Source organism: Juglans regia, chromosome 1 (assembly GCF_001411555.2).
Source record: "Juglans regia cultivar Chandler chromosome 1, Walnut 2.0, whole genome shotgun sequence".
Classification (NCBI taxonomy): domain Eukaryota; kingdom Viridiplantae; phylum Streptophyta; class Magnoliopsida; order Fagales; family Juglandaceae; genus Juglans; species Juglans regia.
Window position 1 is genome coordinate 20,466,448 of NC_049901.1, and position 21,008 is coordinate 20,487,455.

The following is a 21,008-nucleotide window of genomic DNA, read 5'->3' on the forward strand; positions in this document are numbered from 1 at the left end:
AAAGCCTAGCTCCATTCATGTAACTAACGCAGTTGAGCACATCTCTAGCCCACCTTCCCAAGCCAAGCTTTGCACTCACAACTAACACGGTCGAGTACATCTCTTGCCCAAGCCAAGCTTCGTGCTTGCACTTAATGCGGTTGAATACATCTCCCGCCTAACTTCACACTGGGAAACCTTTATCACTTAAACACAAATAAAACAGAAAATCGAGGACCCTCACCGGAAATTTATTTTTCTACAGATTTATGCAAGCTATCTCTGTCACAATTTAACTTAAAGATTCTCGAGGCCTTCTTGTTGAATAAGCTAGTCTTAAGAATTGTGGGCATCTATTAGGGGGTAAAATCCCCCTAGCCTATAGGTCCATACCTGCCCAGCCCATTAAAGGGCCACCATCATTAGGAGGCAATTGGGAAGAGATAGAGATGGGACAAGGAAAGCAAATGTCAGAAGAGGAGAAGATAAGTGTTAGGGAAAAATGGAGAAAAAGGAGAAAGAAGGGGAAGAGAAAGTCATACATACAAGTGGGATAAAGCTGTCATTCCACATTACTCCCAAGGCTAGGATAAAGGGGATAAGACCAGACGAGAAGGAGACTTCTTTCGGACTTTTTCAGCTTCTTCAAACTCACGATGAGATCTTCAAAGAGTGGGAAGCCATGAGAGATTGTAAAATGTTCATATTATAGTAGATTTTCCCTTCAAACGACCCGTGGATGTAGGCACTTTGCCAAACCATGTAAAATGGTGTCTCTATCTTTCTTTTTTTAAATTATTTTTTTTATATATTTATTGTATTTATTTTTTATTCACTGCTATGGATGTATGTACGAGCATCGTACAACCGCTCTAGACTACTGCAGGGGCTTTAAACCACACAAATATAGGCCCGAATCATCACCGTGGGTCGAGAATGATTATTTTTCATATTTCTGGCCTATTGTGCAATTTGTGGGATTAACAAAAACAATTATATACATTGTATACTTCCCATTCCAATCAACATAGATTAAGTTTACTCGTACCTTGGTTGACCACTCTTTCTCTTTCAAGAGGTTACTCATTATCGTGTCATTTTTAAGCATGGTTGTGATATTAGAGTCTGGAAACATACTCATGATGGTAAGTTTTCTTCTAAATCTGCTTGGAACCTTTTTTGAGACTACCTACAGCCCGCTACTACCTTTAGTTTTGTTTAGAAATTTGAAAGAAAAGGAAGGGGTACCCATATGGGCATGGCCTTCCCCACTTCCCAGCATATAAAGCCTAACATCATGGCCAAGCGCTATGCTTGGCATTAAAATATGGCTAGCCTTTTAAGGCTAGTCTTATGTTGCCAAATAAAATTCCCTTGTATAAGGGATTTTAGAGGGACTCTCTTCCGGTGCTCTGAACTAGGGTAAAAAGCATCATCTATCCAAAACAACATTGTCTCTTGAAAAACACATCTAGGTTGTAGGTGGTTTGAGTGTGTCTCTAGTTTGTCTACGTAGCACACTCACCTATAGGGTGAATAAGAACTCGGATCAATTGGAATCTTGTACATTGAATTCACTCGTGGAACAACTACAAAAATTGATCTTGAGGTACATTTTCTTCCTTGTGTATGATTTTCATGAACTCCAACATTTGTATCAGAGCACATCTAAATGTTGTTCCTAGCGAAACTTACGTCTATGTTCATGCAAAGGTTGCCTTTGTTTTATTAACAAGCATGCCTATGCTTTGTTCATAATATAAACATGAATATGTTATTATCGGCTAGTATTTGGTTATACGTTGGATGCCCATGTTTTTCTTATGCATTTGAGCCTCTATTTGTTGAGCAGTATAAAATATGACCATGTTTTTATGTTTGACATTCTGATCATGGTTGAATGTTTGTTTTGATAAGAACTATCATAGTTACAGACGTCCCTACCTCTGTAGCTTTCGTTTATAACAAGAACAGGAAACGCAGAGGCTCATTGAGCAATTGTAGTGCATTGCACGTCGTGTGTTGCAATGCACTACGGAGGTTGAGCCTGCACCATTGAGCACAGTGCATATCAATGGGTGCTCCTTCCATGTGGTGTAATGCTGAGATGGGGTGTTTGTAGCGGTGGCTCATGGCGTTGCTGAATTGTTTTTTTTTTTTTTTCGATTACTGTTCATATTTGTTTAAATAGTAATCGAAATCAGCTGAAGAAGATGACCTCTCGGGTCATCTGTGTTTAAACAACTGATGGGCTAGGTTAGTTAATTAAACTGAGCCTATTCCTATATTTTTTAAAAATTAAATATGGACTTAGACCTTTCTTTTTGGCCCAAGCTGCAAGGCCCTTTACTTGAGTTTGGACCTACTTTTTTCTTTGCCCAAGATGCGAGGTCGATTACAAGGCTTGGACCCATTTTTTGGGCCAAAGCCGTGTGGCCATAACCTGAGTTTGGACTTGGTTTTTGGCCCTAGCCGCGAGGCCCATTGTTTGGGATTAGACTCATTTCTAGCTCAATCCGTGAGGCCCAATAGTTTTCAAAACAAGAAGAATAAACAAGTGACATCCGTGGGTTTTGAACCCAGGACCTAGTGGCAAGCAAGAGGTGGGTGCACATCTGGCTGGGGCCATCCTTTTTTAAAAGTGTGGCATTTTTTTATTTACATATTATTAATTTTGCAAAAAAAAAAAAAAACAATAATAATTATTTTTTTATAATATATGATTTATGGAATTGTTTTATCACAAAATTTGTTAGGTTATTTATTTATCTTGGCTTACAAATTTTATTGAAAAGTGATAAATAGTGAGAGTGTGGTTGAGATTAAATTTGTTTTATCTCTCATACAATTTAAATTTGCATAAAAATTAAGTTGAAAGTTAAATAATTAGAGATTGTGGCGCAAGAGATAATTAGAAAGCCTAGCAAATTTTCAATCTTGCAACATATCTAAATTATTTTTCCTTAATATAGATTGACAGACAAATTTCTTAAGATATGTGTATAATATCTTATTTATGTCATTTTGTAGTGAAATGACATCTAAGAGTATTATTGCCGACTTAAAGAAATGCAATAAATTAGATGGGGAGATCATGACATTTGGCATTACAAGATCTAATATGTCTTGAATGAGGAGGAGGTCTTGGAGACCTTAACACACTCCCTGATTTCTTTGTAGTGAAATGAGCTTGAGAAAGAGAACTCAGAACAATATCGGAATGATCACTAGGCCTTTGAGAATTAGCTCAAGAAGGATTGATGTGCGCGCTTTACTATGTTAAGCAACATGTACAACAACCTTATCAGTGAGTTTGAGGACTGCAACACAGCTCAGAATATGTAGCAAGCACTAAAAGTGAAACTAGGGAGAATTTCTGCCTTGAGGTTGCGTGGGTTGACCATGATGGTTGATTCTTACAATATGCGATCTGAACACATGATAAAGCAACATCTTAGAGCTGTGTCAACCATGATACGCAAACTCAAGTGGCCAGAAACAATTTGACTAATGAGTAATAAGTCTAGGCGGTGATACGCTTGCTACCCAACTCTTGGAAAGCAATGATTCAAAACTTGACCCATAATGAGAATATCAAAACCTTTGATAATGTGTCGTGTCACTTAGAATTTGAGGTTGAACGCCTAGACTAAGCCCAAACATTCATCCTATATGGCTAAATTTGGCTTGCATAAGCCTAGACTAAGCCCAAACATTCATCCTATATGTGTACTCAACCAAACATATGCTATGCAGTTGGTTTGGTTAATAGATTCCAGTCTAACCTTGGACTGGTCCATTGGAAAGCATTCAAGAGGATTTTGAGATACCTCAAAGGGACTGTAGACAATGTATTGTGCTATCAAGGTTTAGATTTGCAATTAAAATGTTATAGTGATGATAATTGGGGTAGTGACCTAGACAAGCGCAAATCGACAACTGACTATGTTTTTTTACTGAACAATTGCGCCATTACATGTAGGAGAAAGAAACAACCCTGCATAGTCATATCCACCAAGGAGACAGATTACATAGCATGTTCAGTAGAAGTTCAGGGAGTTATTTTGTTGAGGAGGTTCCTTCAGCACCTAGACACCAGTGCAAATACTTCTAATCTAGTGATGATTTGTTGTGACATGCTCTCGTATATGCTAGGAATCCAAAGTATCATGGAAGAACCAAACAAATTGATATCCGATACTACCAAATTAGAGACATAGTGGCGCATAAGGAAGTGTTCTTGAAAAATCTTTATATGAGTTACATGGTTGCTGATCTCCTGACAAAACCCTTAGTGAAAAACGTTTTTATGGCTCATGTAAGGAGTTTAGGACAACGTAGATTGTAATTTTATTTTTTTTTTCAATTGAAAAAGCAATGTAAACTTTTCTTCGAGATATTAATGCAATATGATATTTTTTGTCTTTATCATATGACATGACTTGTACACACAAGGTAAGTCGACAGACTTAGATCGACTCACTCATAAGAGCAATCAATTTTAGTCATACAAAGAGATAGCAAGAAGAGACGAGACATTGTGTCTCATGGCACTTGTGATAAGTTGCATGATATAAAAGATAGCCTGTAGCTAAGACAAGGTCTATTATATTTAAGAGAACCGTAAATGGACACCCCCACAATCCATGTAGCCTATAGCTGGGGGTGTACAGTTTTTGGTCTGGACTGGAAAACCGACCGGACTGAAATTTTTTATTTGGACCGGACCTGATCGAAAACTGTACCAATTGGTTTCGGTCCCAAAAATTGTGGACAAAAGAAACTTGGTTCGGTCCCAGAGTCTATAAATTTTGGACTGGACTGAACTGGACTGAACTATATATATATTTAAAATATTTTTAATAATTTAATATATTATTTTTATATAGTAATTATATAAGTTAATGATGTAATTTTTATCTAATTTATTATCATTGACCATGCAAAATATTAAATAATATATGCTATCAATTAATAATAAATCATAAATCATGTGATAATTTATGTCATTATATGTAAATATTTAATACATCATACATTTATACATACTCTACTATTTACACTTAATTAAAGTAATTAGGTATTTTTTTTTAAATATCTAAGTCGCAAGCAAGCATGCATAATCTATATACAATGAAATTATTTGATATTCATTAATCATATATAGAATGTATGACATTATTAATAATTATGCATATACAAAGTAAAGTCTAAGTTAGTAAGTAATAACTATCAACATCATACATATAAATATAGTTAAATATTTTTTTAATGAGTTAGTTACATAATCCACATTAATAATTCACTTAATTTTAATTTTAGTAACTTAAATACTTTTTTTTATTAATTTATTTGCAAAAGAAAAATAGAGTGAAACAAAATAACAAAATAATTAAGCCAGATTGAACGTACCAATTAGACTGAAAGCTACTAGTCTGGTCTAGAAAATTGATGGACCGAAAGTGATATGAACCCGGGGGAATAGAATCCCTTGAACCTACAATCAATTTGAAAACTTATCCAAGAAAGCTAAAAGTCAAGTCAATGGATGGAGAATCCAGACCCATTGAGAACTCGTTTCAAGAATCTAGATTATATTAAAATCTAGACCCGTTGAATAACTTGTCTCAAGAACCTAGATTACAAGGAGGAACACCATAAATGTTGTAATTTACTTTTGGTAAATTTAAAAACTCAATCAAGAACAAGAGGAGTAAACTCAACTCACAATAAAAAATTCAATATTGTCTAAAGAGCGTGTGTTGGGCGGCTACAAGGTATTTAAATACCTAAATCCCAATTAATCATAGGCCAAAACAATGTCCCTTTTACCCAAAATGCTCCTGGATGAACAGTATCGCGGCTACATAACTCTTGAAACCCTAGTTTAACAAAATAAAACATATGTGGGCCAAACATCCTCAATCCTGATTATTTTAGACTAATTCCTACAACTAATAATAAATCCTTTAAATGATTTAAATAAATTGAAAGCCTTCAATAACAATAGACCCAAATAATAACTCTAAGTCATGTCTTCCACAGCTTGTATTAAGTGGATCAAAACTGATTCTTCTACTTTCAAACTTATCTTGAATGTTGGGCTCTTGCTAACTTCATTCCAAATGGATTGCACCAATCCTTACATTGCTTTATTGATCTTTTTGGCTCTTGATCTTGTAATTAGTCCACCTGGAACTTGCAAAGGATCTTTAAGATTAGGTCCATCTTGGTGCCTATTAGAAAGTTTCGTCACCTCTCCCCCAGACCGGACCAGACCGATTTATACCCCTACCTGTAACTAGTCAGATGTGAGACCCTAGCAAATAGAGAGATTTGTGTTAGGCGCATAAATGGTATTTAGACTAAGATCTGTACGGTATCTGATATGGACATACACTCTTTAAGAAATAGAAATCCATTGTAGCATGTATTTCATACTATATGTGCTTAATTGATTAGATGTAGAAGTGAGTGAATGGTTCCCTATTTCTTCACTGTGGGTGTAACACCCGGACCCAGTCAAACCCGATTTTTATATATTTTTGGGTTTATGCGTATGAAAAACCCAATTGAGTGTTCGTGTATTTTTTTTGGAATAGACTATGGGCTTAAAATATTTGTTTTTGAGGTTTATGATTTTATTTTCTTTTGTATTTATAATTAGTTAAAAATCTTTTTATGAGTCGAGAAAATTTTTGGACTAATTGAATTACTTTTAGAAATTGAGTCGTGATCAATGACTCGAGAAAAAGCCCAAGACCCAAGCCCACACCCGTGTCTTTTAAATCATTAAAACCAACTGAGTTTATGATTTTCTTTTCGCCGCAACACATGATTTCACTCCCATGCACGTATGCCTCTTTATTCTCTTCAGCTTTAGGGTTTTGTTTTTGTTTTGTTTCAATCACCTATATATTCACACGACAACTTCACAGTTCATCGCACAACCCCACAGATTTCTCGTCATGCATGACTTCATCTAGTTCATTTTCCTCGTCCGTTTTTCATGGCATGCATGATATTGCACGTTACTCTCTCGTCTCTAGGGTTTCTTTTGGTCATCCATTCATCTTTATATTTACGCGTTCATCATCCTCAACGAAAACCTAGAATAGCCGCTTCTTTTTTTCTTTTTTCTCCCTCTCCTCTTGGTTACCCACTGCCTCCACACCACCTTAGAGTATCCATTGCCCAGCCAAGCGAAATCGTAGCCAGCCACCCTCGGCATTGGACCCTCACAATTTTTCCATAGCCACGGCATCCCCCTATTGCAGCATCGCAAGCCCCAGCCTCCATCCCCACGTGAAACCGACAGCCACCTAGATTTCCCTTCCATAAACCGCAACCACTCACACGCACGGAAGACCACCACAAGTAGCTACCGTGGAAGTTGCACGTCCTCTTCATCACTCGGTTATTTCCTGTTTTTGCTCATCAAAACAGAGCACTTCGTTTTGCCCCACCATGAGCTGCGGCTTTACCACCCAGCTGTCGACGTTGCCACTGTCCACCTCCCAGCTCTTTGCACAACTCCTTCCCACACGTACGACGCTGCCAGGACAACCACCTTCTTCTCCGCACCGCACGCAGCTCCTCCATTCTCGATGAGTATCTTGTGCCCCTACCTCGCCAACGGTTGCACTACGTAACACATGGAAAACATTTTTCTTATACTAAGTGTTATAGAGGCTACGTAAATATAGTTTTACATATTCTTTTGGTATGAAATTACAATATTGCCCTTTTTATTGGATGGTTTTAGTTGAAAATTTTGTTTATATTAAATCTGTTTTTAGGTTGTCTTTGTGGGAAGTATAAGATATTGTACAAATAATAGATTTTTTAAAATTGTACTAATGGTAACATATTATTTTTATAGTAAATGTGAAATTTTATTTTGAACATTTTAAATATGATTAAAGTTTTTTTTATTATTTAACGAAATCTTTACTAGTATTTATCTTAAGTATTGATTGATATCAAGGAAATTTAGAGAATGGAGATATTTAGAATTAAGGGATATTTTAAGATTATGGGAAATTTTTAGGTATTAAACAATTAAAATAGATATTGTAGAAGCTTAGGCTTAAATGATTTGAATTTGTGATTGATTGGAAATTTACAGAATTAAGTGATTATTTTATAGGTGACGATTTATAATTGATTCGATATTTTTTGAAGAAAATTGTGAAATGCTAAGAAGTCCAGATAAGCGGGGTTTCTATGCTAGACTTTGCATAAAAATAAAATGGACTAAGGTCAATTTTGAAAAATATGCATGTCTTGTTTTGAAAAGAAATTTGAAACAATCTCAATTATTTTTCCTGCATTACTCATGATATTTCGTATAAGAATAAAGTATTTTCTGGCATGACTAGTGCGGACATGGGCCTATTTTTGACATTTCATTTTTGAATTGTGCAAAAGAGAGTGAATATGAAATTTTGTGCATAAATTATATTTTGTGATCTAATTCTGTTCAGTTCTGAAGATGTTCTGTATTCTAATATGATGTGATTTCTAAAAAATTTTGGCATGACATTCTGAATCTGGATTTGGTTTGTGGATGGTGATCTGTTTGACCTACCATGGGTGCTAATAGTGGCTTTTGTTTGGGTTGGTACCAATTGTTCTATTTTTGGTGCACTCACTTTGGAAACAAAATGATTTTTCTGGTGGTCTTTCCTGTGTGCACACTCGGGACTCTGAGAATAAATAAAGGGAAGATTCACATTCTGTTTCTGCTCGGTTAGCTACCGGGGTTTGCACAACCCTACCACGAGGGTTAAACATGGCCTCTGATGTGATATGATGTTCTGGTATGATGGTGGTCAGTTATGATATGCCAAAAAACTTTGAATAAGAATATTTTCTGAAACTTTCGCTCTTATATTTTGATAACATGTTCTGATTTTGCATTCTGAAATTAAAAGTATTTTATTCTGCATTCTGAACTTTGTAAATGCTCATGTTTGCACACTAGTATATGTTCTTTGCTTACTGAGTTGTTGATAACTCACTCATTTTCTCCAAATAATTTTTCAGGTAATTTGATGCATCAGCTGGAAGTCAAGAGTAAGGCTTGATGATCATAAAGGAATAAGTGTCAGATGGTACAAGTTTATTGGAGAATCTTATTTAATAGGTTTATGATTTTATGTTATTTGATATTTGGAGTCCTAGATATTTCTAAATATTTATGGAGTCTTTAAATTATCTCATTGAGGTATTTATTTGGTGTCCTGGTAGATGAACATATATTTTTTATTTGAATAAATAGATTTGTACTTTTTTGAGAATATTGGAGTATTTAAATATGTTAAGGAAGTTGGATTTAGGGTACAAAAGATAACTCTACGGATCTCCGGGAACGGGGTGTTACAGTGAGAGTCCTATTCTTACTTTTGAGTGCCCTTCTTGACCATTGACTATGTTATAAGATGAGAGTTCTAATGTTTGCTACTCTAGCATGTTGTCTATGGCAATGACTGATAAGATTTAAAGAAACATTGCTGGGAAAGCAATTGAACTAAAGTTGAGTGACATGAAGGTGAAGGGAAGGCTATTTGACAACGCATCATTGATTGTGTTTGCTAACGCCAAACTTTGGCGCTACGATGTGGTAGTGAAAAAATTTATGAACACATCACGATGGTTTAATCCAGGATAGTTCAAGTTTGTTTTGGAACTCGAGAGGGATCTAATATGTTTGATTAGATGCAATCGAATGAGTATAAGGCATATTAGACACTTTATGAATGTCGCTGTATTGGTCTTCTCTAGGAGAGGTTTGGTATAATACTCTTACACATTTTTTTCAAATGTACTCGATGGTCACACGACCTATTTACTTGTATAAATAAGATTGAGAATAAAGTGAGAGCTATTAACCTGAAACTATGCTCATTATATGCACGTGAGAGATGTAAGAAAAGGAAGGGGAGCCCCCTTCCCCATTCGGCTCCCAGGCGTATAACACCTAGCATTACAGCTAGGCATTACGCTTGGCCCTTAGTTAAGACACTAATAGCTGATAAGTATATTGACCATGTTTACAAAGAAGGTAATGCGTTAGCTGACAACCTAACCAATTCTGTTGTCGTGGGACATACAACAAGTTTTTCGTCTCTTCTTCATTTTCTTAACCATATGATTACTCTGTTCTCTATTGATTGTGGATGTCTTCCTTCTATTTGGTACTAGGTTTCTCTTTTATTCCTTAGGCTCATTGTAATATGATTTTTTAGGGTCTTTATGATTTCTAGGAACTTGTTTTTAGAGCTTTTTTATCAATTTGCTTCTCATTGTAAGACATTTCTTTGCTATAGGTGAGAGTAATCAATAAAATTGGAATACATTCCTCTTCCTTAAATTAAAAAAAAAAACCTCAATATTTTAAAGCCTGCAAGAAATTGTGCTCAAATTTATTTAGGAAAAGATATGGAGCAAAGCCATATATTTATTAGGAGATAATTGGGAAGTAAGGTTTTGTTTATACAACATGGTTTACAGAAGCAAAGCCTGGTTTGCGTAATCTAAATGGTTACCGTATGATGAAATTGGGTTTATCCCAGCCGTCCATTAAGTGATTGAGGTTTTAGCCAACAGTGCTGCAGATTCAGAATTTTCACAGGAATGTACGTGAACTTGATTCGAGTATTATGAAAATCCCCGATGTTCTTGTTGGTTGTCTTATTTCATGTCTCATTGTGATCTAAGCTTGATAATGAGTCTGGGGAGGAACCGAAGGATGGCTTGTGTTGATGAAGAGACAGTGGGATGCGCTCAGGAGGACGTGGTGCCGGAGCAGGGTGTGCAATGAAGGTGGGCATTTCCTCGCCAGGCATCAAAACTGATACACCTTTCTCATATACTGTCATCTGCACAAAACGTTGACAGATAGATTTAGCACAAACATGGAGACACTGCAAAGAAAAAATATGGAAATGAAGGCGAATATGCATAATTAAACCACAATATAGGAAACCTAAGAACAACATCTAACGATACGGAAAGGAGCTATATCTTCTCTTTCACTCATCATCGTCTAGTAAATCAAAGCAAAATGGGGGGTATAGAGTCAACAACATGAAGGCCACATTATTATCCATAGATTCTGCGAGGATATTGTGGAAAGAAGGTAGAAAAAGTAACGTGAAAACAGTCGACAGCAATGATAGAGCACCCTTGACATGTACAAAGTAGATTGATGTAATAATGGATAGTCGATCATCCCCATGTCACAAGACTAGAACCAATTCGACCACAGCAAAACGCCTACACAATAAATATAGTATTGGAAGTGTACTCGGGAGTTTTAACACTCCTTATATCATAAAATATTATGACCATCACTCAGCCAGCCATGCATATTAAGGAGCATAAACAATTTCTATGATATTTTATTGTGGTAAATGAGCATTGGTTCATAAAGCGTGCCCGTGGAGGTGCAATGGTGTTATAAAAAGCATCAATGTAAAACTCTTGGTGCTAGTTGTTTATCTAATTTTCTTATTTTAAGACAGTAGTTGAGAATAGATGCCTTACAAAGGCTACATAAGAAACACTTTCTTGAGATTGAAGAAGAGGACGTGTAATAGGTGGAGTATATAATAATAATTTATTTACATTACAGGTATTTGATATGAATAATTTTTTTCATCGGTCATTATTCACTACCGCATATCTTATGAAAAATACTCTACACTTTATGAAAAAAAAAAAAAAAAGCTGTCAGGTGTATAGAGTGTGGAGGTGAATAGTGACTAATATATAATAAAACCCATTGGATATATACATCTTATACAACTAGTGCCATGCAATATGGCAAGTGAACATTGTCCTTGCTTTCGACTAAAAAAAGTGATGATTTTTTAGAAATTTTGTTCGAAATATAGGATGTAGAGTGCGAGTCAAGAGAGATAAATATATGAAATGAGTTTCATAATATTTTTTACTGTCTGAGTGAATTTTTTGAAAAATATTAAATACTCAATAAATATTGTGAGATCCTATATTTCTCTCATTTTAAGTAGTACAATTTGGACAACAAATCTAAGAGATCAAAATCCCTTCTTCCACACCAATATATCCATCCTATCACTCTCTCTCTTAGCCAAAACACCCAATCCCCTTCTTTCCTTTTTTATTTGTTTCCCCTCCTTCACCATGTGAAATATTTTTTTATTATTTTCGTTTCTCTTCTCATCTAACTTGAAAATGGATGGATATATTGCCTTCCGATGTCCTACAACCCATATATGCCACTCTACACAAACTTCCCTTGGTTCAACCAAGAAGTATGGCCAATTGACTGGCACGTCATGATGCTCATGCACCGTCTAGACGGCTCAGCAATTTCACTTAGATCTGCAAAAGGCACTCCATTACCCTGACGTTGATACAACCTCGAGTGTGTGCATTTCGCCATTGGCGAATTGATCCATCCAAAGCAAACTATGCTCCTATATGATTGCTTCTCCTACATATACAAGATCTAAGTGCAAGAGGAAGTGGGTATCTTCTTGAACAACAAAGTCTAGCGTTGTACAACTAGCCGTGATAAGCGGCCTGTAATAAGGCGATTGTTGGAGATTCAGGTTACTAGATGTATGGTTTCCGTTGTTGCTTATAGAAAACTAAAACAAAACAGTAAGTTACTTGACCCCTCACCTTTTGGAGATATTTTCTATCGGAGCTCCATGTCATTTTAATTTTTTATCTTATTTTAGTTATAAACATGTCTGGAATCATTTTCATTACGCGAGTGAAAAAATAAAATGATATATTTTTAAATGAATATACAGAGTGTGAAGCTTACGTCTAAAATTTTTCTTCACCTATGAGAGTCGTCGGGGAAGGGAGAATCTTAACTTCTCCCTTTCCCCTCCCTTCTTCTTATTTTCTCTTCCCTCCTCTTCTTTCTTTCTTTCTTTCCCCCTCAGATTTCCTTCATTTTCCTTTTACTTTTTCCGGATGTGAGAAGCTCGATCTGTCACTAGCTTGTCTGCCAACCATCCCCACAACTGTCCTACTACTAGTTTTGTCACCCTCTCCGATCACCATCTCCACCCAGCATGTGAGGCACATATATGGGCCATCCCATCCATCCAGCAGCATTTTTGTCTTTTCCATTCTATTTCTAAGAACTAGACTTTCCTTTTATCGTGAGTTGGACTTAGATTACTTCAAAAACTGTCTCCTTGACATCAAATTTGTTGACCTAGCGCTTAAGAAAACATGGGACCGAACTATCTTAAGTTGACTCCAATTTCCATTTCATTATACTTTTCTTTGATGCAACACAATTTTTGTTATGAGATGAAGGTCGCCCACCCCTTCTTCTCTACTATAATTTTAGTAAACCAATCGTGCTTAAAAAACAAATAGCACCTTGTCTGCAGATTTCGCATCAGTTCCCATATACCATGGGTTTAAAATCTCATGTGGAGATTTGGTGACCCCAGTCATGCTGACATTCCCCCAAGTGCAGAATAGCAAGCTAAACCAATCAGACATTTATAACCAATTGAATCAGGACATAATAGTTGGAAGGACTTTCCTAGGTTTATAAAACGTTGACCCTAGCATTTGATCATCCTTGCACCAAAAGTGGGTGATTTGCTTGTAACTAAGCAAGAAGACAAACCTCAAATCTTGATCCTTGTGTCTAAACATATAGGATATAGATGTTTTTAACAGCGACAGTGTAGGAGACAGACAGACCACCATACATGAAACAGAGTAGGATAGTTCAATAGACAACTATGTTGAAGATGGTCATAACAAGACCTATATCTGGAAGCACATTGGGGTTGGATTTAAACCCTTTGTGGAGACAGTATTTTCAGTTTGAATATTGTTTTGCAGTGACAACCGCAATGTGAGGAATGATGTCATCTAAAACTTCTTGACATTGCAACCAGATTGATACAAACATTCTAGATTGGATAGAAGAACAAAACAAGGGAGCATTGTAATTTATGAAGAATGGGTTGGGAGTACTACAGCCTACAGATATTAGTATCTACAACATAAACTATTGGATATCCTCTGATTTCACGATCTCAATTCAAATGAGGAGCACCATTGTAATTATTAAAATATTAAGACAATGCAGTATTACATGCAGCCCACGGGGGTACGTTTGGATCATCAATCCATCTCAACTCATCATTATAATTTTTTCAAATTTCAACATAAAATATAATAAAAAATTCAACTTTTTTAAATATTAAAATAATAATAATATTAAAAAATAATATTTTATCATCTCAACTCAACTCAATTCAACATCTAAATACAGCCGCAAGGAGATATTAGATTAATATGTACTGTCATAAGTGGGGCCTCCTATCTCATAGAAAAGGGTCATATTTATCTTGGTTTTAAAAGAGACCAACTATACTAGCAGATGAACGACAAGATCAGTACCATCATAAGTAGAAGGGAAATTCGGAAATCTTCAGAAAAGAAATTGATTATTATAACTTTACATTATGAGAAAATCCGTATGTTTGGTTTTAGAAAATTTTTAACTATTCAAAATTTCTATGTCAAAAATCTTTTAAACACCAAAATAATCTTCATCTCTCAAAAGCTTTTTCACCTGGTTATTTGCTTAAATTCCCGGTATAAAAAATAAAATGTCAAAATAAATTTTATAGAAAATCTCAAAAATTAATTCTACTAAAAAATTATTTTATCTAAAAAATCTTCTATTTCTATTCATCCACTTTCACAAAACTCGATAGAAACTTTCCTTACCAAACATTCCTGCTTCTCAGTCCAAATGTTATCCATCGTAAAAAAAAAAAAAAATAATAATTCTAATTATCATCCCAACAAATCACACATTATACTTATTTTTCATTTTTCTTATAATATGGTGCATGGATAATAAATAAAACAACTCAATTAGTTTAATAAGAATAAAATAAAATAAAAAATAATAAAAAATAATATTAAAATATATAAAATATGTGGTGTGAGATGATAACTAGCATTCCTCTAACAAAAAATATACACCATAAATTTTGAAAGATTTTATAATATACTCTGCCTTTTTAATAGGTTTCACTTTACACCTCTCTATTTAAATCTGATTGTTAAGATTTTCGCCAAAATTTATGTTTTTGCCCAATCAAATAAGTCAAAAACTGTCGATTCTTTAGGAACAAGGTTGAGTACAGGAACTGACTGATTTAAAAGCCCATGTTTGATGTTGAGATGAAATATCAGTTGTTAAAGAACATTAGGTCATTGCAGCATGGACAAGTCAATATAGGGTGGTCTACCATCTGATTGTCCGTGAGTGAGATGGCCCTGGAATTGCTTCTGTGTCTTCAGATGTGCTATCTTTTAATTTTTCCCGCTGGAAAACAACTTTTTTTTCTTTCCTTTTCTTCTGACCACCGTTGAAAAACAAACGCATAAAGTAGTAATGAATACATACACACACATATGATCTCTATGTATTTGTTGTAATAATATGTGTAATAATGCTTCCTTTAAACATAAAGAACTGCTGAATGGCGTTAATAAATAGATATAAATGACTGAAATAGATAGAGAAATTTCTGCCTTAGAAATCATGTAACTTCATAACCCAATTCATGTAGTTTCAGGAAGAATGACCAGTCAACATGCATAATGAGCTATAATTACGCACAAGATAACAGTATTGGAACCATGAACCGTCACAATCATGTTAGCAGGTCCACATTGCTTTTGCAGTTCACACGCACACAGAAGAGAGAGAGAGAGAGAGCATACTTTGGGAGAAGGGTAATCAAGCTTTCCATGGAAAACCATCTGGGCGGCCTCGAGATCCGTACGTGGCCTTTCGGCGGAAGATGTTGATCTGGCCCTCAGAAACCTCTCATAGATAGCCATAACAAGGAACATTGATATGAGAATGGCAGTGGCGACGAGCCCAAAAGATACAGCATTCACTGAGTTGTACAAGTGCCTCCATTGCTCCTCTCTCTCTCCGTTTAGCGGAGCCAATGTTGGTGGTACCACTCCCCATCTATCTTCGTCACCACCCATCAGAAGCTGAGGCTTAGTTTAGCAGTAAGCTGAGGAAACAGATGAAAGGCAGGGAAGTGAGTGAAACCGGCCAGAACAAGTCATTCTTTCAAAATGATACAGTGGTTAGCTCGTCGAGGATCGAACTTAATATATATTCGCCTAGCTAGAACAGGTTTAGAACTGCCACAAAAAGAACAACGAAGAGAGGAGAAAAAGGGATTTTACTTATTTATTTTTTTCAGAGCCTTTACGAGAGAGATTGGTAAGAGAGCTCTGGGCTATTGGGCTTAAAAAGTTTCGGGTGGAGCTGCAGCTTTTATATCGAAAAAATACTTGTACTAAATACCATCTTTTGCTTACGTTATATGCATGATTTATTTTGTTGATAATATAATATAAATAATAAAATTTATTTTTTTAAATCTAATTTAACAAGAAGATGTAGATTTTATTTATATAATATTTTTAATAACTTCAAATTAAAATAGAGAAAATCTGACCAAATAAGGTTTAATTACAAAATACTTAATATATATCTTGTTTTTTTTTAAAGTATAAGAAATTTGAAATATATGAAAAATTCAATTTTTTTATAATTTAAAAAAAAAATATACGAGACTTATATATTTTAAAACTCACCGATAATTTTGGCGGTGCATATTGATGTACAATATTATACTTTAGTAGTGTTGTGATTATTAACTTGTTTTTTGTTTTTTATAAGTGGTTTTGTGTGTAAATATGGTGGCAATTGCAATTGAACCAATGGGACGGTCCTTGCTTACGCAAGAAAGCCCAATTGACGCAAGATGACAATTATTAGAAAACCAAAGTTGGGTTAGTAAAAATTTGAAACTCCACGGAATTCATTATATTCGGAGAAACGAAAAAAGATATATCTAATCGTGAATTTAATAGTTGCAGCGTAATTATTTTGGAAAATGTGAATAAAATATGTGATTTATATGAATAAAATTAATTTTTTAATATTATTTTTATTTTAAGATTTAAAAAAATTGAATTGTTTATTTAATTTATATTAGAAGTTAAAAAAATTATAATTATTAAATAAAATAAGATAAGATGATATGAGATATTTTTTAAAAATAAACGAGGCCTTAAATTATTTATAAATTATAGTGAAATAATTTATAACGATAGTAAATAATAATATATTGTTTATAAATAATAATGAAGTCTGCCAAACACAGCCTAAGCTAATTAATGACGTATACAACATTGCACCTCTCTATGATGTGGTCCCCCACTCCATCCTTCACGTGCACCCTGTGTCTGTGGGGTCTCCCCAAACGATGGGACCACATTCGACGCGTGTCCAGGTAAAAAAACCATACCAGATTTATGTTCCACTCGTCGTGTCTGAATTGGGCAGATCTTTTCCTGTCGAATGAGTATCAGGTAGTGGTCCGCAGGTCACAGCCCACGAGTCAGATCTGGGCCTGCTTTATTTGGGCTCACGTGAACCACCCTTTTTTATTATTGTTTTACCTTTCCTTTCTCTCTCCTTTCGATGGTGTTTACGCATGGTTTAGAAGCTGGCCTCTGACATCACTTATACTTCGGTCCACGTGTTTTTTTTTTTAAAAAAAATAATATTTACAATTATAGAATTTATAAATATTTTATAATTTTTTTAAAAAATTAATAAAGAAAAAATTTATATAAAAAATAATAATTTTTTATAATAATTAAAAAAAAAAATAATTATACGAAATTTATACATTATCATACGTAGCATTACTCGAGGGGCTTTATTTGGAATGTACCCAGCCATCGTCATGTGAATTAGCAGTACAATGCATGCATGATTGAAGCATTCAATCCCCTAAAGAGTTTAAAACTCCTACGTCTTGGTCTTCTGGGTGTGGGTCAGGGTCTCCTACGGTGGGGAATTTGGACAGCTTTAACTAACATGGCCACATTGAGGGTTGAGGTACATACGATACAAATGTGTTGGGGTTTGCGGTGGCGATGGAAAGTCCACTTGGTAAATAGGGGAAATTAATTTTGAGAAATAATAGTTATAATTACGAGTGTGTAAATATCGTGTAATTATTTTGAAAAAAATAAATAAATATGGAACTTACATAAAAAAAAAAAAAATTAATAGATCTCACTCATTTTTAAAATGATTGCATGATACTTACGCACTCTATAACTGCATATAACATTATTCATTAATTCATGATCATACACTATGCAACAAATTCAATCGATCCGAATGTACCAAAGTTCGGCAAATCTATCAAATCTATATATAATGTCTGGCATTACATCTACACGTACGATTAACGGCCTTAAACGTTTCCTAGGTCGACATTATGTATGCACGAAAATTCTTGTAGACCTATAGAACTATATATATATATATTATATTAAGAAAAAAAATATTTACATTCGTGAATTGTGTAATTATTGTGTAATCGTTTTGAAAAAAATAAATAAAATATGAAATTTACATAAATAAAATTAATTTTTTAATAATAGACTTTACTTTTTTTCAAATCGATTACGCGGCGTTTACGTATTTTACGATTATATGTAAAATTATTCATATATTAATATGATCATATATATATATATATATATACACCACGATTAATTAGTTACAAAAACAAGAAGGAAGAAAAAATAAAATTTAATACATAAATAAATCTCAAACAAAATCTAAGAAAGCATGTTGTCCTCATGATCACCTTCAAAAGCACAACAGTGGCTACAGAGTTCTTTTTCCTGATCCTCTTCCACCGGCTCAAAACTTCTCCATCCCTCCCGGACATTTGTTGATGTGTCAAACACATGAACAACCGACATCATTCCCGATATGTCCCCGGGCATACGATAGCCTGCCAAGAAGTAAAAGTGGGTCCCGATTGGTGCCATGGTAAGGAAAAGTCGTCGGAATAGTGGTGACGAATCTGCCTCAGTGGAAAATGTTGGATAGGATAAGGCTTGATAGTGTGAACCCTCCACACCTTTCCATATGTTAACATCTTCATCATAGGCTTCAATTTGACCCTTCCAAGCATTTAGGCAATCCCCGGAGCTAAAAAGCTTGCCACCAGGACCTACTACTATTTGATTAGGTGGCACATCAAGTTGCCACATCCCCAACTTGTGTCCCCACTTGGCACATTCGGAGTCGTAGACCTCGGCTGAGCTACGTTCCATGGTGTCCCATGAGTTTCCATTGCCTGTAAAACCCCCTACCACGTGGACTTTCCCTTTCCACCTCACCCCAACACATTTGTATCTCGAGGTGCTCATGTTAGGCAAAGCTATCCACAGGTTTTGTACAGGGTCATACACCTCGGCCAATGAAATCCCCCTAGCACTAGCCAACGTGCATTGTCCCCCAGCCACGTAAATCTTATTGTCGCACACCGTGCATGCAAAATCGAACCGCGGTGTGTGCATCGGTGCGCATTTGAACCATGCATCGTCACGAACATCGTAACGTAGCACAGTCGAGATGACTTCAAGATCAACTTCGACAATCTCGTTAGGGTCCTCGACATCATTAATGCCTACCATTTTGTGACAAAGTCTGCCACCGATTATGAAGATCGAGTTGCCCATGGAAATCATGGAAAACCCTTTTAGGACTTGATTTTCAATTAGCCCCGGAATTCTGGTAATGTAGTGCCATGCATTGTTTGAGGGATTGTAACCCTCTATCCAATTAGACATGTTTGTGTTTGGTGATGGTTTCCTGGAGCCGAATGATAAAAAGATTCGAAAATTGGTGGGAAAGTCTCTGGGTGGGGGTTGAAAAGGCTGTGGAGGGGAAAGGGAACCCATGGACTAGCTCTGCGTACTGCGTACTTGTGTTGGAAAATGTTTAGGACTTGAGGAAGAGTTGAAGTGAAAGTGGGGAATTTTGCTTGTGGGACTTGGGGAGAGTATATACAAGGAGGCGAGCGGAGAACACTAGAGTCTAGAGGAGCGTTAGGGGATTTCTTTTTTGGAGCCAAGGTCTATGTTTTCCTTGTTGATCAGGCTGGCTGGTAGACTTGATTGCTTAGGATGCCTGTCACTGTTGCTGTCCTTTTGCAGTGACAAAGAGATGGAGTTCGATAACTACAAGGAAGAATGTTTGTTTGTTTGTTTTAATTTTTTTATTTAAGGAATTTTATATATTAGTAATTATTCATTTTGTGAGATGTGAAATAATAAATAATAGTTGATGATTTTTTTTTTATTTTTTATTTTTTTTATTATATGAAGAAGAGTTTTGCTATCTACTATTCTCCACAGTTGAGAGTTTTTTTTTCTCGATAAGGTGTGGCGTAGTGTGGATTAGTGAATAGTGAATGATAAAAAAATTAATTCAAGAAAGAATGGTACGTACAGATATCAAATTATGTGTATATAAATATATATAATGTATTTATATTATACTTCAAGATTATCTTGACAATGATTGGTAATGCTGGGGGTTTTCGTGGATTGTGAGCAATGGTGGATGCCACATTGTTCTTGCTGAAGTTAAATATTATGCTATATCCTTCATTTTGATAAATTATAAGAAATTAACACATTCTCGAAATGATTCTCACTATAGAGAGCATGTGTCCGGTTCTCATTGACTTAATGTTATACATTCGAATAAAAAAAGATTATTATAAGAGCATTTAGATATTAAGAATATTTCAAAATATTTATAAATAATAATAAAGTAGTTTATAAATAATAATAAAATAATTAATAAAATAACATGAGAATATCTTAAAACTGTTGTATTCGCAAACAAATCTTTAAATGCACACAATAAATAGTTCATCACAAGACATCCGATAAATTTTTCAAGGTTTTGAATTCTATAATGCAGTGCAAAAATATACAATGTGATAAAATATATAATGCAAAAATATACTACACTAACACTACACACAAAATAATGGCCTGATCTTTAGGAGGGGTATTTAGTTTGCACAGTACTAACAGAACCAGTTCCAAAAAAGAAAAGAAAA

The 21,008-nt window shown here is 35.0% G+C and overlaps 2 protein-coding genes across 2 annotated transcripts; both read right to left on the minus strand.

The window, feature by feature from the left end:
- Positions 1 to 10,414: 10,414 nt before the first annotated feature.
- On the minus strand, positions 10,415 to 16,284 carry LOC108985574. Its single transcript, XM_018957917.2, has 2 exons — positions 15,757 to 16,284; positions 10,415 to 10,862 (listed from the first exon to the last, which is right to left on the minus strand). Exons 1-2 carry the CDS (start codon positions 16,030 to 16,032, stop codon positions 10,680 to 10,682), a joined length of 459 nt encoding a protein of 152 aa, XP_018813462.1. The 5' UTR covers positions 16,033 to 16,284; the 3' UTR covers positions 10,415 to 10,679.
- Positions 16,285 to 18,702: 2,418 nt separating this feature from the next.
- Positions 18,703 to 19,836, minus strand: LOC108985570 (kelch-like protein 15). The gene has a single exon (XM_018957914.1). The coding sequence runs from the start codon at positions 19,834 to 19,836 to the stop codon at positions 18,703 to 18,705; it is 1,134 nt and encodes a 377-aa protein (XP_018813459.1).
- Between the last annotated feature and the right edge of the window lie 1,172 nt (positions 19,837 to 21,008).